General features: G+C 46.4%; 1 protein-coding gene across 1 annotated transcript in view; it reads right to left on the bottom strand.

The window, feature by feature from the left end:
- WNT7A (Wnt family member 7A) overlaps positions 1-12,316 on the bottom strand; it is a gene marked incomplete at its 5' end in the record, with an annotated part of 37,164 nt that overhangs the window by 21,344 nt on the left and 3,504 nt on the right. Inside the window, one exon of the mRNA XM_082059677.1 lies at positions 3,554-3,821. Within this exon, the coding sequence (XP_081915803.1) occupies positions 3,554-3,821 (268 nt within the window). The remainder of the gene's footprint in view (positions 1-3,553; positions 3,822-12,316) is intronic.

Genomic DNA, 12,316 nt, shown 5'->3' on the forward strand with positions numbered 1-12,316 from the left:
AGGGGATGGAGCAGACTCTGTTCAGTGGTGCCCAACACCAGGGTGAGGGGCAATGGGCACAGACTGAAACACAGGAGGCTCCATCTGAACATGAGGAGAAACTTGTTTGCTGGGAGGTGCCAGAGCCTGGCCCAGGCTGCCCAGAGCGGCTGTGGAGTCTCCTTCTCTGAGACATTCCAACCCCCTGGACCCACCTGTGTGATCTGCTCTGTGACCCTGCGTGAGCAGGGGTTGGGCTGGGGATCTACAGAGCTCCTGCAACCCAGCCAGCCTGGGGTTCTGTGATTGTGTGAAGAGTGTTACTTGCCCCACGCAAGCAGCAGAGACACAGTGGGTGCTCAGCTTATTCCTCAGGAGCCATTGGCATTGCTGGTGATTGTTCACCGTGTGTGAGCAGCTGGAAATGGAGATGTTTTGCACTCACCGATCTCAGGTGGGAGCGCTTCTCGCTGCACCTGGGGTGTGCACGCCAGTATTTGTCAAGCATTGCCCTAGCCAGGCTGTTCAGGAAAGGGAATAGCAGCATGGATGTTCTCCACCTGCGACCTCTAAAATCCTCCATGTCTGACACAGTCAATTTTAATTTGCTTCTAGAAGGAGCTGACAGGTGGTTGTACTGTTGCTCTGCCAGAGTCTTGTATTCAGTAGGTTCAGAGAGGCTGTTGTTGGCACCGCAGAAAGCAGAGAGACACCTGCCTAGGTAAAACAAGGCTATGAGAAGGTAGAAAGTCTTTAAGTCTTCACAGAAAAGGTTGTGAAGCACTGGAATGGGCTGCCCAGGGCAGTGGTGGAGTCACCATCCCCGGAGGGGTTGAACAGACCTGAGATGAGGTTCTCAGGGACATGGGGCAGTGCCAAGGGTGGGTTATATTTGGGCTCAATGATCTTAAAGGTCTCTTCCAACCAAAATGATTCTGTGATTCTATGATTCTATGAAATGAGATCTCCAAAAGTCAATCAGGCTTTTCCTGGTGGTTGTTTGATGGTTTATACCATGCAGCGCTACTTAGGCCCAGTTTCCCTAGTAAGCCGAGCAGGCCTGTGTGCTGCAGTGCAAAGTCTGCCATTCCTTGCTCGCCAAGGTGGAACAGATTAATTTACTAGTGATTCTTAAGAAGACAACTAGGTAATAATATATGTGTGATTTACTGGAGCTGCAGCTGGTGTCGTCCCAAAGAAGGACCTTTTCACGGGAGTGAGCACAACACATGGTGCAGCTTCACATGGCAAGAGCAGAGAAGTGGAGAGGACTGGCTTTTGACCAGCGGAGCAGTCCCTACAGGTGAAGACAACAAATCAATAAGAATTGAACATCTAGTTTATTTTTGGAAGCCCAGTAGGTGCCAGTCTGTCTCCTAGGTGCATAAATACCATCAAAAACCTAGCCATGGGCAAGTAAAACTAGACAAGAATTTGTAGCCCAGAGGAAAGCCACCAAGAATAGATGTGTGGAGGCTGATAAGATCCATATTGCTCCAAAAGGCAGAGTACCACCTCAAAACAAGACAGTCTTTGTTGTGAAATGGTTAGGTTGTGAGAGACCTAGCTTGCCAAATACCCGTAATGGCCTCCCCCTGCCAATTGTCTTTAAATACTGTGATCTTCCACATAAGAGCAAAGCCTGAAAGGAATCTCTCTAGCAAAAACATCGTTTATTCATTCTCTACAGGATGGTGGAGAAACATGCCTCTTCTCAGCCATGTTACTCTTTCCCCTGAAGATTTCAAACAGAGATTTGTTCGAACAAAGATCGGTAATTTTGCTCTGTAAGGGATGCAGGAAGAAGCGTAGAAATATCTCTAGATCAGAACAGTTCCTGAGCCTGCTGGAGAAATGGCAGATTGCCAGAGATAGGCCGCACCGCTGCTCTCCCAGAGAACAATGCGCAGAGCTGGATCTTCCAGGCATCGTCTTTGAGGACGGCAAATTGTGCCCGCGGAGGTGAGAAGCACAAGGAGCTCGTGTCCTCGAGGGGCGGCTGCTGAGCGCTCTGCCTTCCCAGCCAGCGCCAGGACTCGATCCTCCTCCTCTACCCCAGGCCCATACCTGGGCGAGAACAGATCCAAGAAATGCAACTTCTTTTTTCTTTTTGTCTCTATCTTTTACCTTTGTAAGTGAAACAACTTTCTAAGACAGTTCCATCTCTGTTTGCAGTCCTTGATGGGCTGGTGCATCCTTTCTTGGGAAACTTTTACTGCCAGCACCTCTCAAATAAAAGGAGCTTTCCCACAAAGGTGAAGCTCCTCTGCTGTTTTTTATTGCAGTGGATCTGTGTTTGTGTAGCAGAGCAGACTTGCCTTGGTGTTTTACCAGGCTTTTCAGTATGCGCTTGCATGCCAGCAGAAGCTGACTAATAACGATACTGAACCTCAGATCATTTGATTAGCAAATATTAATGGTTAGTCCTTGAGTTATTCTCAGAATTCATTGTTAATTTTGCTAGTGTTTTGAAGTACCATGTTTGCACCAGAGAGCCAGACATGGGCGCTGGGGATACTAGGCAGAGGAAAAACAATAATCTGACCTATAAAACTGCTACAGTGGAATTAAATAAAAGTTAGGCTTTAGTTTGGAGTGGAAATGGCTTTTCTCCGATGCCATCTGCTTGGCTCCAGCATAAGTGGAGATGTCTCAGAGCCTACAGGTAATTACCACAACAAAAATAGTATCCACAAATTAACCGCTGTTCCTAACTTCCTTCTCCCTTTTGCTTCTCAGTCACACTAACATCACGCTAAAATCAGTACTAATGCATAAACAGTGGAGAAGGTAAAACGGAGAGCTAAGAAAGCAAGAGGATTTACATGAATTGTGTGAGATGCGGTGAGCAGATCGGTCGCTGCCGGATGGAGAGCAGAGCTGGGCTGTACCCGTGTGCGGCTCTGCGGGAGCACCACACACCCCACCCGGCGTAAACCAGAGCCCTGCAGCCCCCAGCCTGCTCCGCAGGGCTCGGAGGAGCACGGGGCAGGTCACAGGCAACCAGAAAACTGCCCGAGCGCAGCAAACGGCAGCAAACGCAGGGGCCGGTGCCCGGGATCCCCAGGATGCGTGTGCTGGAAGCGGCTGAATCCCCGACCTCCCCAACTGTCGGCTCCCAAGGCCGCGCAGTCCTGCTGTGCAAAATGATGAACCAAAGCCCCATCACGGTGTGACAGTGAGTCAGTCCGTGGCCTTTTGGCTTAAGTATTTTTCTCATAGAGGTAGTTCTCACACAAAGAGCAAGGTTTAAACAGCCGGGTGAAAGTGATCCCTTTTCAAATGAGTGAGAAGTTCATGTCTGAACCTGACGCGAATCCCATTCACCCACACAGTAGCAGGCAAGCTCTATCATAAGTACCATTTGACTGTCCAGACAAAATGTTTGCTTTTTTCTTTTTACAGCTGTAAAGAGTAACTTTTAGACAAATATTTGACAGACAGATGGCCCAACAAGCTTGTATAATTTGCAAAGGTGCCTGCTTGTCTCCTGTAAAGGCGGTTACGTTACATCTGGCTGTGTCTCCCGCGCGGCGCGCGATGGAACCCCTGGCACGGGAGCCGCGGTCCTTACCTTCCGCCCGGCCTCGTTGTTGTGCAGGTTCATGAGCGTCCGTGCGTTTTGCTTGATCTCCCGGGCATCCACAAAGACTTTGGCGAAGCCGATCCCGTATCGGATGTCGGCAGAGCAGCCTCCCCATTTCCAGCCTTCCTCTTTGTGGTACTGTCCCTGCTTCTCTTTGTCGCAGCCGCAGTCGCTCAGGTTGCCCTGCGTGCAGGCGGCCGTGATGGCATGTGCCACGCCAGCCGCGATGATGGCGTACGTGAACGCCGCTTCCCGGCTACCTGCAATTCAAACGGGGCCGTAAATACGTGATACGATACGATGGCATTAGTTAGGAAAAGACAAGCAAGTTCCTGCAGAGCAAACGTCGAGGCTATTATTAGAGGCGCTGTAAATCTGCAGGCATAAGCGGGTCTCTGCTCTTCTAATTATTGATTTTTGTGGATGTTGGCTCTCTAAAATGATAGCTTTCCATGAAGGAGTAGGAGATAAAGTGTTATTTAGGCAACTTCATGTACATGTTTTCAGATGGTATTGAAAGTAGTCAGGCTAAACTCTTTATAGCAAAAGGGTAGGGTGGGAAATGCCATAGCTCAAAGAGAAAGAATAAGGGGTGCAGTTGAAGGTGAAGCTGCTAAAACAACCATGTTCAACTTCTTAAAAAGTCGGCTGAGAAATGGGATTTTATTTAGAAATTTAATTCTTCACTAAAGTGTATTTTTACAGGAAAACAACCTCTCTTATAAATCTTGTTCTGAGACTATTTTACCTGAATCGGAACATTTTTTTCATATTGTAGGTATCACAAAGTTTTCAGCACTGACATTTGTTCAGACTTGATGAAATGAGTTTTGGTTTAATTTCAACATTCCTCGTGGGATGGGAAAAAAAATATCCTGACCTGTTGTAGGTACCATGACAAAAGCAAAGTGAAGTAACAGCCTCACCAGAGGGCTGCGAGGAACAGCTTACGCCAATATTACTTTGTGCAATAGGGCTCTAATGATGGGCTTCTGTCTATTTGGGGTGGGGCTCACCTTAAATCTGTGATTTCATTTTCCTTGAAGCTTGCTTGCGTTCTGGTGTGTGGATTTCCCACATGTGCTTCCTATGGGATCTGTGAGACTTTTGGAACCAGTTCTGCATCTCCAGAGCCTAAAGCGCTTTGCAGAGGTGGCCCGTGTGTGTCAGACAGCCCTTGAAAAATTCTTGGATCACAGAATCCCAGAATGTCAGGGGTTGGAAGGGCCCTGGAAAGCTCATCCAGTGCAATCCCCCCATGGAGCAGGAACACCCAGATGAGGTTACACAGGAAGGTGTCCAGGCGGGTTGGAATGTCTGCACAGAAGGAGACTCCACAACCCCCCTGGGCAGCCTGGGCCAGGCTCTGCCACCCTCACCGGGAACAAGTTTCTTCTCATCTGTCAGTGGAACCTCCTGTGTTCCAGTTTGCACCCATTGCCCCTTGTCCTGTCACTGGTTGTCACCGAGAAGAGCCTGGCTCCATCCTCCTGACACTCACCCTTTATATATTTGTAAGCATTAATGAAGAACTTATTCCCTCTTTTACTCCTCCAATGACCAAATGTACCTTTGCATCAATAGGAGCAGAATGAGGCTCTTAATTAGGAGGGGCAGATGGGAAGATCAGCTTCCCTCCTCCAAACACCCGCCAGTTGAGTCCTGGCAAACTTCAGCTGCTGGCGAGAGTTTATTATACATGGAACAAGCACATTGCTGCTGTTTATTGGATTTCACAAAAAAATAATCACTTTGGAAAGAAATATTACAAGCACTTCATTCTCAGCTACATCCCTTCCGCATATACGATCTAGATTTCTTTACTTGTCACTAAATGGTTATTTTAATGAAAAATATTTGCTTCCTTATGGCAAGGAAGTAAAATGGAAAGCAAGATGACATAATCAAAATCTGTTAATATGCAATTGGGTGCCCTTTTATTAGCGTAGGCAATATTCCCATTGGTACTGCTGTGCACTGTGTTTGTTGAGGAACTTGTAGACAAGTATCCGACTTCCTCCAGGGATTTCTTGTTTCCTCTTATGTAAAAAAAGAAAAATCAGATGGGGCTTGCTAGAACTTTTTATGAAAGTCCGAATATAGGATAGAAATCCCAGGCTTTAGGTGCATTGGGAGTCCCAGTGCACCCAGCAGCACCAGCCTGGGCGCCTTGCTGGTCCCTCCTCCAGCTTCCACTCAACAGCATCCGCACTGTTTTCAGTACAACACCATGAAAAATGCACTGATGAACAGGACAAGGTGCAATAAGAGTTCCCCATTTCCAGGTTTCTGTTCCATGGGGCATCATCAAAAAGATATTTTGAGTTGAAATTTGCATCTTGTTCTGTGTTTCCTTTGGTTGGATGATTTCTGATCTAGCACAAGTTGTTCTCAATTTCTGGAATGAAAAACACTGGGAGATCATTTTAATCCGATGCACTCAACATTGTGAAGACTAAGCAGCTCTTTTGCTTCTCAGAGGGGAGAAAAATGTGATGTAGAGAGTATAAAACTAGCACAAGCAAAATCACAATCCAATGTCAAGCTCGATCATAAAATATATTACAAAAATTAAGTCGTTTTATAAGTTTGCCTTGTTTGGGGGAAAGGTTTAGCAGCTTTTTAAAACTGAAAGTTAGGAGATTACAAGTTAAACAAAGCCAGTGTCTGGAGGAATCGATCCGGGTAGGAAGCACCTTGGCATTTGTGTGGTATTGATAAAGTGACACAGGCTTGTCGTGTCTGCACCAAACTATCCCTGTTCTCCAGAAATTATTCACTCCTTGAAGCTTCGTTACCCTGGTCTGGCTGATGGAAACGTCAGCGTACGGGCTGGGGAAGCTCGTTCGTTTTGAGCCCCTTCTGTGACAGTGACGCCAAACCAGTGCAGTGGGGTTTTTGTATCCAAATGGGGTAACGTGACCACATGTGCTTTCCTGCCACTTTTAAATAGTGAATACTCCTCCTCCACTGATTTCGCAGGCAGCTGGAAGGCCTGGAGGATCTCACTGATTTATCAAGGAGCTCGGGCAGCTGCTCCTCGTTGGTTTGCTCTGGGCTTCTGCTGATGCTCTAGCGCGGCCTGACCAAGGAATTACTGCTCCAAACTCAGCCTAAACTACAAGATGTAACCTCACCACCCTGCATTCCCGAAGACAAACAATTTGGGAAATGAGCTGATAGGATCCTCCCTTATTTTCTTTCTCGTTTACTTCTCAGCCTGCACTTTTTATGTGCGTCTGACAGCCAACTTAGACCTGCGCCTTATTTTCCTGTAAGGTTAGTAGTAAAAAATTCAAGACCAGCATTAGAAGAAGGTCAGGCTTTGATATCAACACCATACCAAGACTCTCTCGTATTTACTTTAAGCTGAGACTGTAGCATCACAAAATACTTCATAGGTAGGAACGGCACTTCTAGTTTGGGAGGATGAAGAAAGTTAATAATGCAGGAGATAGGGTACCAAATATAGGGTGAGGAAAGAGTAAAGGGAACAGGACTGGCAGCAACACACCGCACCATGGGAGACACTTTGGCTGATGACCAGAATAAGCAAAACACTGATTTCCTAGCAAAAATGGGTAGTCAGTAGGCTGATGGTAACGTCAAAGGTGTCACTCCTGTGTATAACCGAAAGGGTGCAGGAAACCCTCATCTGCAGTCACTACTGTCTCTAGATGGCTGGAAAGATCAGACAGTGAACAAGGATGTTTTCAGCAGTGGCATCAGAAAAGACCTTTTGAAGGTCTGAAATGCGCTTATCGGTGTGAGCTACTTAAACTGCCTCTTGAACAACCTTCTGAACCATGTGCTGGAAGCGTTGGGTGGAGACCCAGGAATGAACTCTTCTTGCAGTCGGTTCCCACTGAATCCGTTCTTAAACTGCAACCGGACTTAAATCCGTTATTAAAAAAAATGAAAAAAGTGAAAAATTAATTAAAAAATTGATATAATTAACAGAGCAGCTGATTTTTGTGGAAGATCGGTGCAAGTCATGATGCAGATGCTGCGACAACTTAGGTTTTTATGGAGCTTTTTCCAGCCAGTGACACACAGTGGTGCACATAGAACGTGTTGTGATGAGTGAAGTGGTATAAGCAAGAACAACGGCTGCCTGAGAACCACGTAAGTTGTGGGGAAGGGTGGAGAGTTCGCTGTACGCGTGCAAGAGCTGTAACCCGTCATTTCAGCTCCCAAATGACACGTTCTTCTCGTTGTCTGGAATCAGCAAAGGCAAAACGCACTCCAGAGCTGAACTCCACGGTGTGTATCAACACGGAGGCTTTTCCTCTCTGCTCTGTCTGGACTTCAGTGAGGTTTGCGGCATTGTGCGGCTCGGTTTGCTTGGACGGCGGGTAGCTTGGCGCCCGCGGCTTCCAGGATTTCGGCAGCTCCGCTCTGCTGGCGCGAGTCGCCCTCCCAAGCGCTGCAGTTCTGCCTGGGGACCCTTCGCATGAGAATCCCAAACTGGCGCTGACTTGGGGAGCTCTGCACAGCCAACCCCCGCCGCAGTGTCAGGTGTCATCAAGGGAAGCACTAACATTATCACAAACATAAATATTGCCGGCACAGGTGGCTCTCCTAACGCTGAGTGTAATTATATACAACTCACGCGTAGCTCGGAGCGTTAATCCTGCAAACACTCACATATCTTTGCTCACGTATAAATGTTTGTGGGGCTGGGCTTTGGCTGAGCTGCCTCTGTATCAGCTGCAAAGAGCAGTCTACCTTCTGCTTTTAATTTAGCAAACTTCATTCTTTTAAAGTTTAATCTTCAAATTTGAGCAGTTTGTAAAAAGCTGATTAGAAATGAGAACTTAGTTTTAAAAAGCAGCACAAGGACTTGATGTTGCACGTGGAACAGGACCTAAGCCTGCGAGATCCGGAGCGGATTTACTCGCAGGAAGTCGGCAGGTGCTCCACAGTTTGGTACCTCTAGGGATCTAAGTGTGGTTCTAAATATTTTGGCCCGCCCTATCAGCCCCCTCATAAATTGACTAAGCTGCGAAATAAAAAAGACAAATTTCTATTTATCTCACTGGAAAACATGGGTTGTATTTTCAGCTATTTAAAGGCAAAAGGTCAGAGGGGGAGTTATCTGCAGAGACATGAGCTGAAATATGATTGTGAAAATATAAAGATGGAAAATACAACGCACCTTGCCAATTATGTGCCATAGCTAACATTGCTTCCTACCTCTCTATAGAGGTCATAACTCATAGCTTGGAAAAACGAAGAACAGAACTCATCCTCTGCCTACTTTGGGCTGTGCCTCCTCCTTTCTCGGTAGAATATGGTCTTGCACTTTTTATCCTTCTTTAACCTAGCGTGTGTGATTAATTTAAATGGTAGCTTAAAAAAATCTCTGAAGTGCCCCCCTCTTAACTTTATCCCCCCTTCTGTAATGGTTCAAAGTTTTGCAGGGTTTGGTGCTTTGAAATACTGTCCTGACTTGAAATGACAGTGACAGCTCTCTGTAAATCGGCAGCATGCTCTCTGCAAGGGTTAGTACCGATAAATAAGTAGAGTTGCTCTGCTTTGAGACTTTGGGGGGTGTAGTCACTGCCCATTCTCACGAGCTACAGTTTGTTTCATCAACACGTGACATTGTTGGAGAGGAAACACTCCAGGTATAGTGACTATTTTTGAAAATACCCTCTTAAATGTATGAAGTTACTAGTCAAGGCATGCGCATTACCAAAATCACAGCCAGTATTTGGGGGTTCAAAGAGCAGTTTCCCCCTTTCAGAGGGCGCTGATCCCCCACCTTGCTTCCCAAACCCGCGTTCTGACCCGCGATGGAGACGGCGCTTCTGCCTTTCCAACAGACGCAGTCTCTTTGTGCCTCTGAACATGTACTCACAAGACACATCCAAGGCAGGTATGAAAACCTCCTGATGGGAATTCCAACTGCAGTGACCTTGGGGCAATGTTTTATCTCACTGTGACAGTCCCTGCTGGAAAAGATTGACTTCTTGGCATAAAGCAACGTGCTGGGTTTTTGGTGTTCGGGCCATATTTCAGCCCAGTCTCTCAAGTAACTGTTGTCGTGCAGGACACTGACATTAAAAACTGAGTGTAAGGGCTGTAAGCAACACAGAAATGCAGATCCTGAGCCTGCTTGAGTAGATAGCAGGGCTCCTGTTAATTACAATATTTCATTTCTGTGTATCTCATGGATTTATAACACTGCTGGTTCAGAAAACGGAGTATTTATCAATCTAATCTAAATTTTGACCACACTGAATAGCACAGCAGCACTTAGAACCTGGTTTCCCACAGGTTTCTTCCGTGCAGTACAAAACCAGCAAGCATTTGCGTTGTGATCTACCTGTGGTTGGTTACTTAGTCTGCTATTTTGTAATTCAAAGAATCAGACTTTGAAACCTGGCACAAGAGGCTACGCTGCTGCTTAAAACCAGAAGTCTCTAGAAAATTATTGAAGATAAAAACCTTTCTTAAATACACCTGTACCAGAATGTTTTCAAAAGTGATTGTCTTTAACACAGTGACAAATGCAGTTTTACCATAGTATTGTTTTTCTTTTACCTCTACCAGACCAGTATCTCGTACAGAAGAGACAGTTCTGATTGCTGCTGTACAAGCTGTCAGAGTTGGGCTTGTTGGGCAGTTGTCATTTGTTTCAGTAGGCAAGAGGGGTAATGTCCCCTCTTTACACTGTTGAAAGCAAAGAAGAGTTTCTTTTAATACATGAAAAATAAATCGCTGCTAAATTCAGTCCAGCGAGCAGTGCAGAGCTGGCCGTGTATTGTACAAAGGAAAGCCAACAGCCTCTTCTGTTTTAACGCGTATTTCTGGCGATCCCCGGCTGGCCAGCGCTGTGCACATCACCCCCCGGAGCCGACTTGACCAGTTTGTCCGTGTGGATTCTTGTTTTGATTTCAGCCTTCCTTACTCACATGAGTCACGTCCCATGGATGGAGGTATCAACGTGATTATAGTGAAACGTTATTCAGTGTAAAGGCAACCAAACATCTGATGGATTCTAGTAAGAGCAGGATGCAAACGTGGCTGAAAGCAGTTGTTCCGTAGCGCTGTTCAGGGAGCACCAGGCAGCCCTCGGCGATTCCCTCCGTCCCCTCCCGTGCAGGCTCCGTGGTGGCTTCCATGAGGCTGTAGCGCCTTTTTTTTCATAGATGGGCACGGAAATGCTCTTGCCGTGATCCATCAGAGCCCAAATCTGATTTTCAGGTCCTACCAAAGGCATCTCTGATTGCTCAGCTATTGACACTGGAGCCACGTTTCACCTGAAGAGAGGTGGGCAGGAGGATTTTGGCCTATGTTGCTTTAAAACCTTGGTTTTGATTGTGGCCGCGTTCAGGAACAGAACTGCTGACCACTGAAACAAATACGTTTGGTTTTAAAAGTGTCCATAATTGCAGCATTGCGTCATCTCCACAGTTATTTTAAAATTCTCTTTGTGACTTTACATTATTAATAAGGTGACTACAGAGTTGTCTAGAAAAATAATCCTTGTGTTGATCTTGATTGCGACTTTATCATGTCCTGTCTTAACTGCACCAAGTCCTCAGCTGCAGTAAACTGGTGTCACTTTTACTCTGTTATTTCTCTTGATGCTATTGGCACTGTTGTCACCAGCTGCCACGATAAGAGATCCACAGTGTGTCAGTAGGGAAGATTCTCTCTTTTGAAGGACAAACTAGATAAAAGGACACGAGAAACGGAGAGTATATGCTGTGTACTGGTTGGAAGCATTTGACGACGAGCTGGAAACTCAAGCCTGTGATCACAAATACGCCGTAAGAAGCACGGATGAATTTAAACGGTTACTAACTATAACTCTACAACTAAATTAGCTCTGGAAGACAGACTGTATGTGACTCTGTTAAAATACAGAGACACACATGCTACAGATTAGAACAGGCAAGTTTTGTTGTTGCTTTCCTTCTGCAGGCTTGAGAGAGTGTCACCAAGGCTCATGTCCCTGTTGCCATTTTAAAAATGGGGAAAGAGAAGCTCAGAGGAGGAAGCTCAGGGTCCCTCGGCCACAGAGCGGCAGAGCCACAGGGAAAACTTGGGTCTCCTGCATCACCCTGCAGTGTCCACAAGAGAATTTAAACAATTTGGGTACAGTTGCATAACGTTCATAAAACAGATGACCCAGTAAAGGTGAAAGTAAGATGTGGTTTTGAAGAGATTTAGCTTGGTGTGCCGTCAAAATCCCGGGCTGGGGAATAGTTCACAAGAATCTGTGGTATCCAAGGGAGCTGATTTGTATGGACTAACGCACTCAAATCCTATTAGCATAAGAGTTACTTAAGCGCATCCTCCCCAGTGGATGTTGGACTTTGCTCGCCGCAGCGTTCGGCAGCGCGGGGGCCAGGCGGCTCTGTCCCTCTCACTGGAGTCACGTCCTAATGGCAGAGCAGGTGCCTCGGTGTCACACCATGGCACAGCAAAGCCTCTGGTAACGCGGCACGAGCTCGTCCGTCCCCGCCGACGGTACCGCAGCACAAGGCAGAGCTGCCCCGCGTAAGCCAAGGTCATAACTTTGAGGATGCAATGGGCCGAGATACATAGTCAGTCCTTGAATGCTATAAAAGGTGTTATCCTAACGTATGACTTGCTGTTTGAGTAGCATTTTGTAATACATGCTGTGTCAAAGGACTGAGAACCTGGAGCTGTTGCTGCTAACTCAAAATCTACAATATCTTTACCCTATTGGCAACCTGGGTTGTTCTTGTGTACAGGAACCTTAAAATATGTCCT

This window comes from Streptopelia decaocto, assembly GCF_964273445.1.
Source record: "Streptopelia decaocto genome assembly, chromosome: 8".
NCBI classification, from domain to species: Eukaryota; Metazoa; Chordata; class Aves; order Columbiformes; family Columbidae; genus Streptopelia; species Streptopelia decaocto.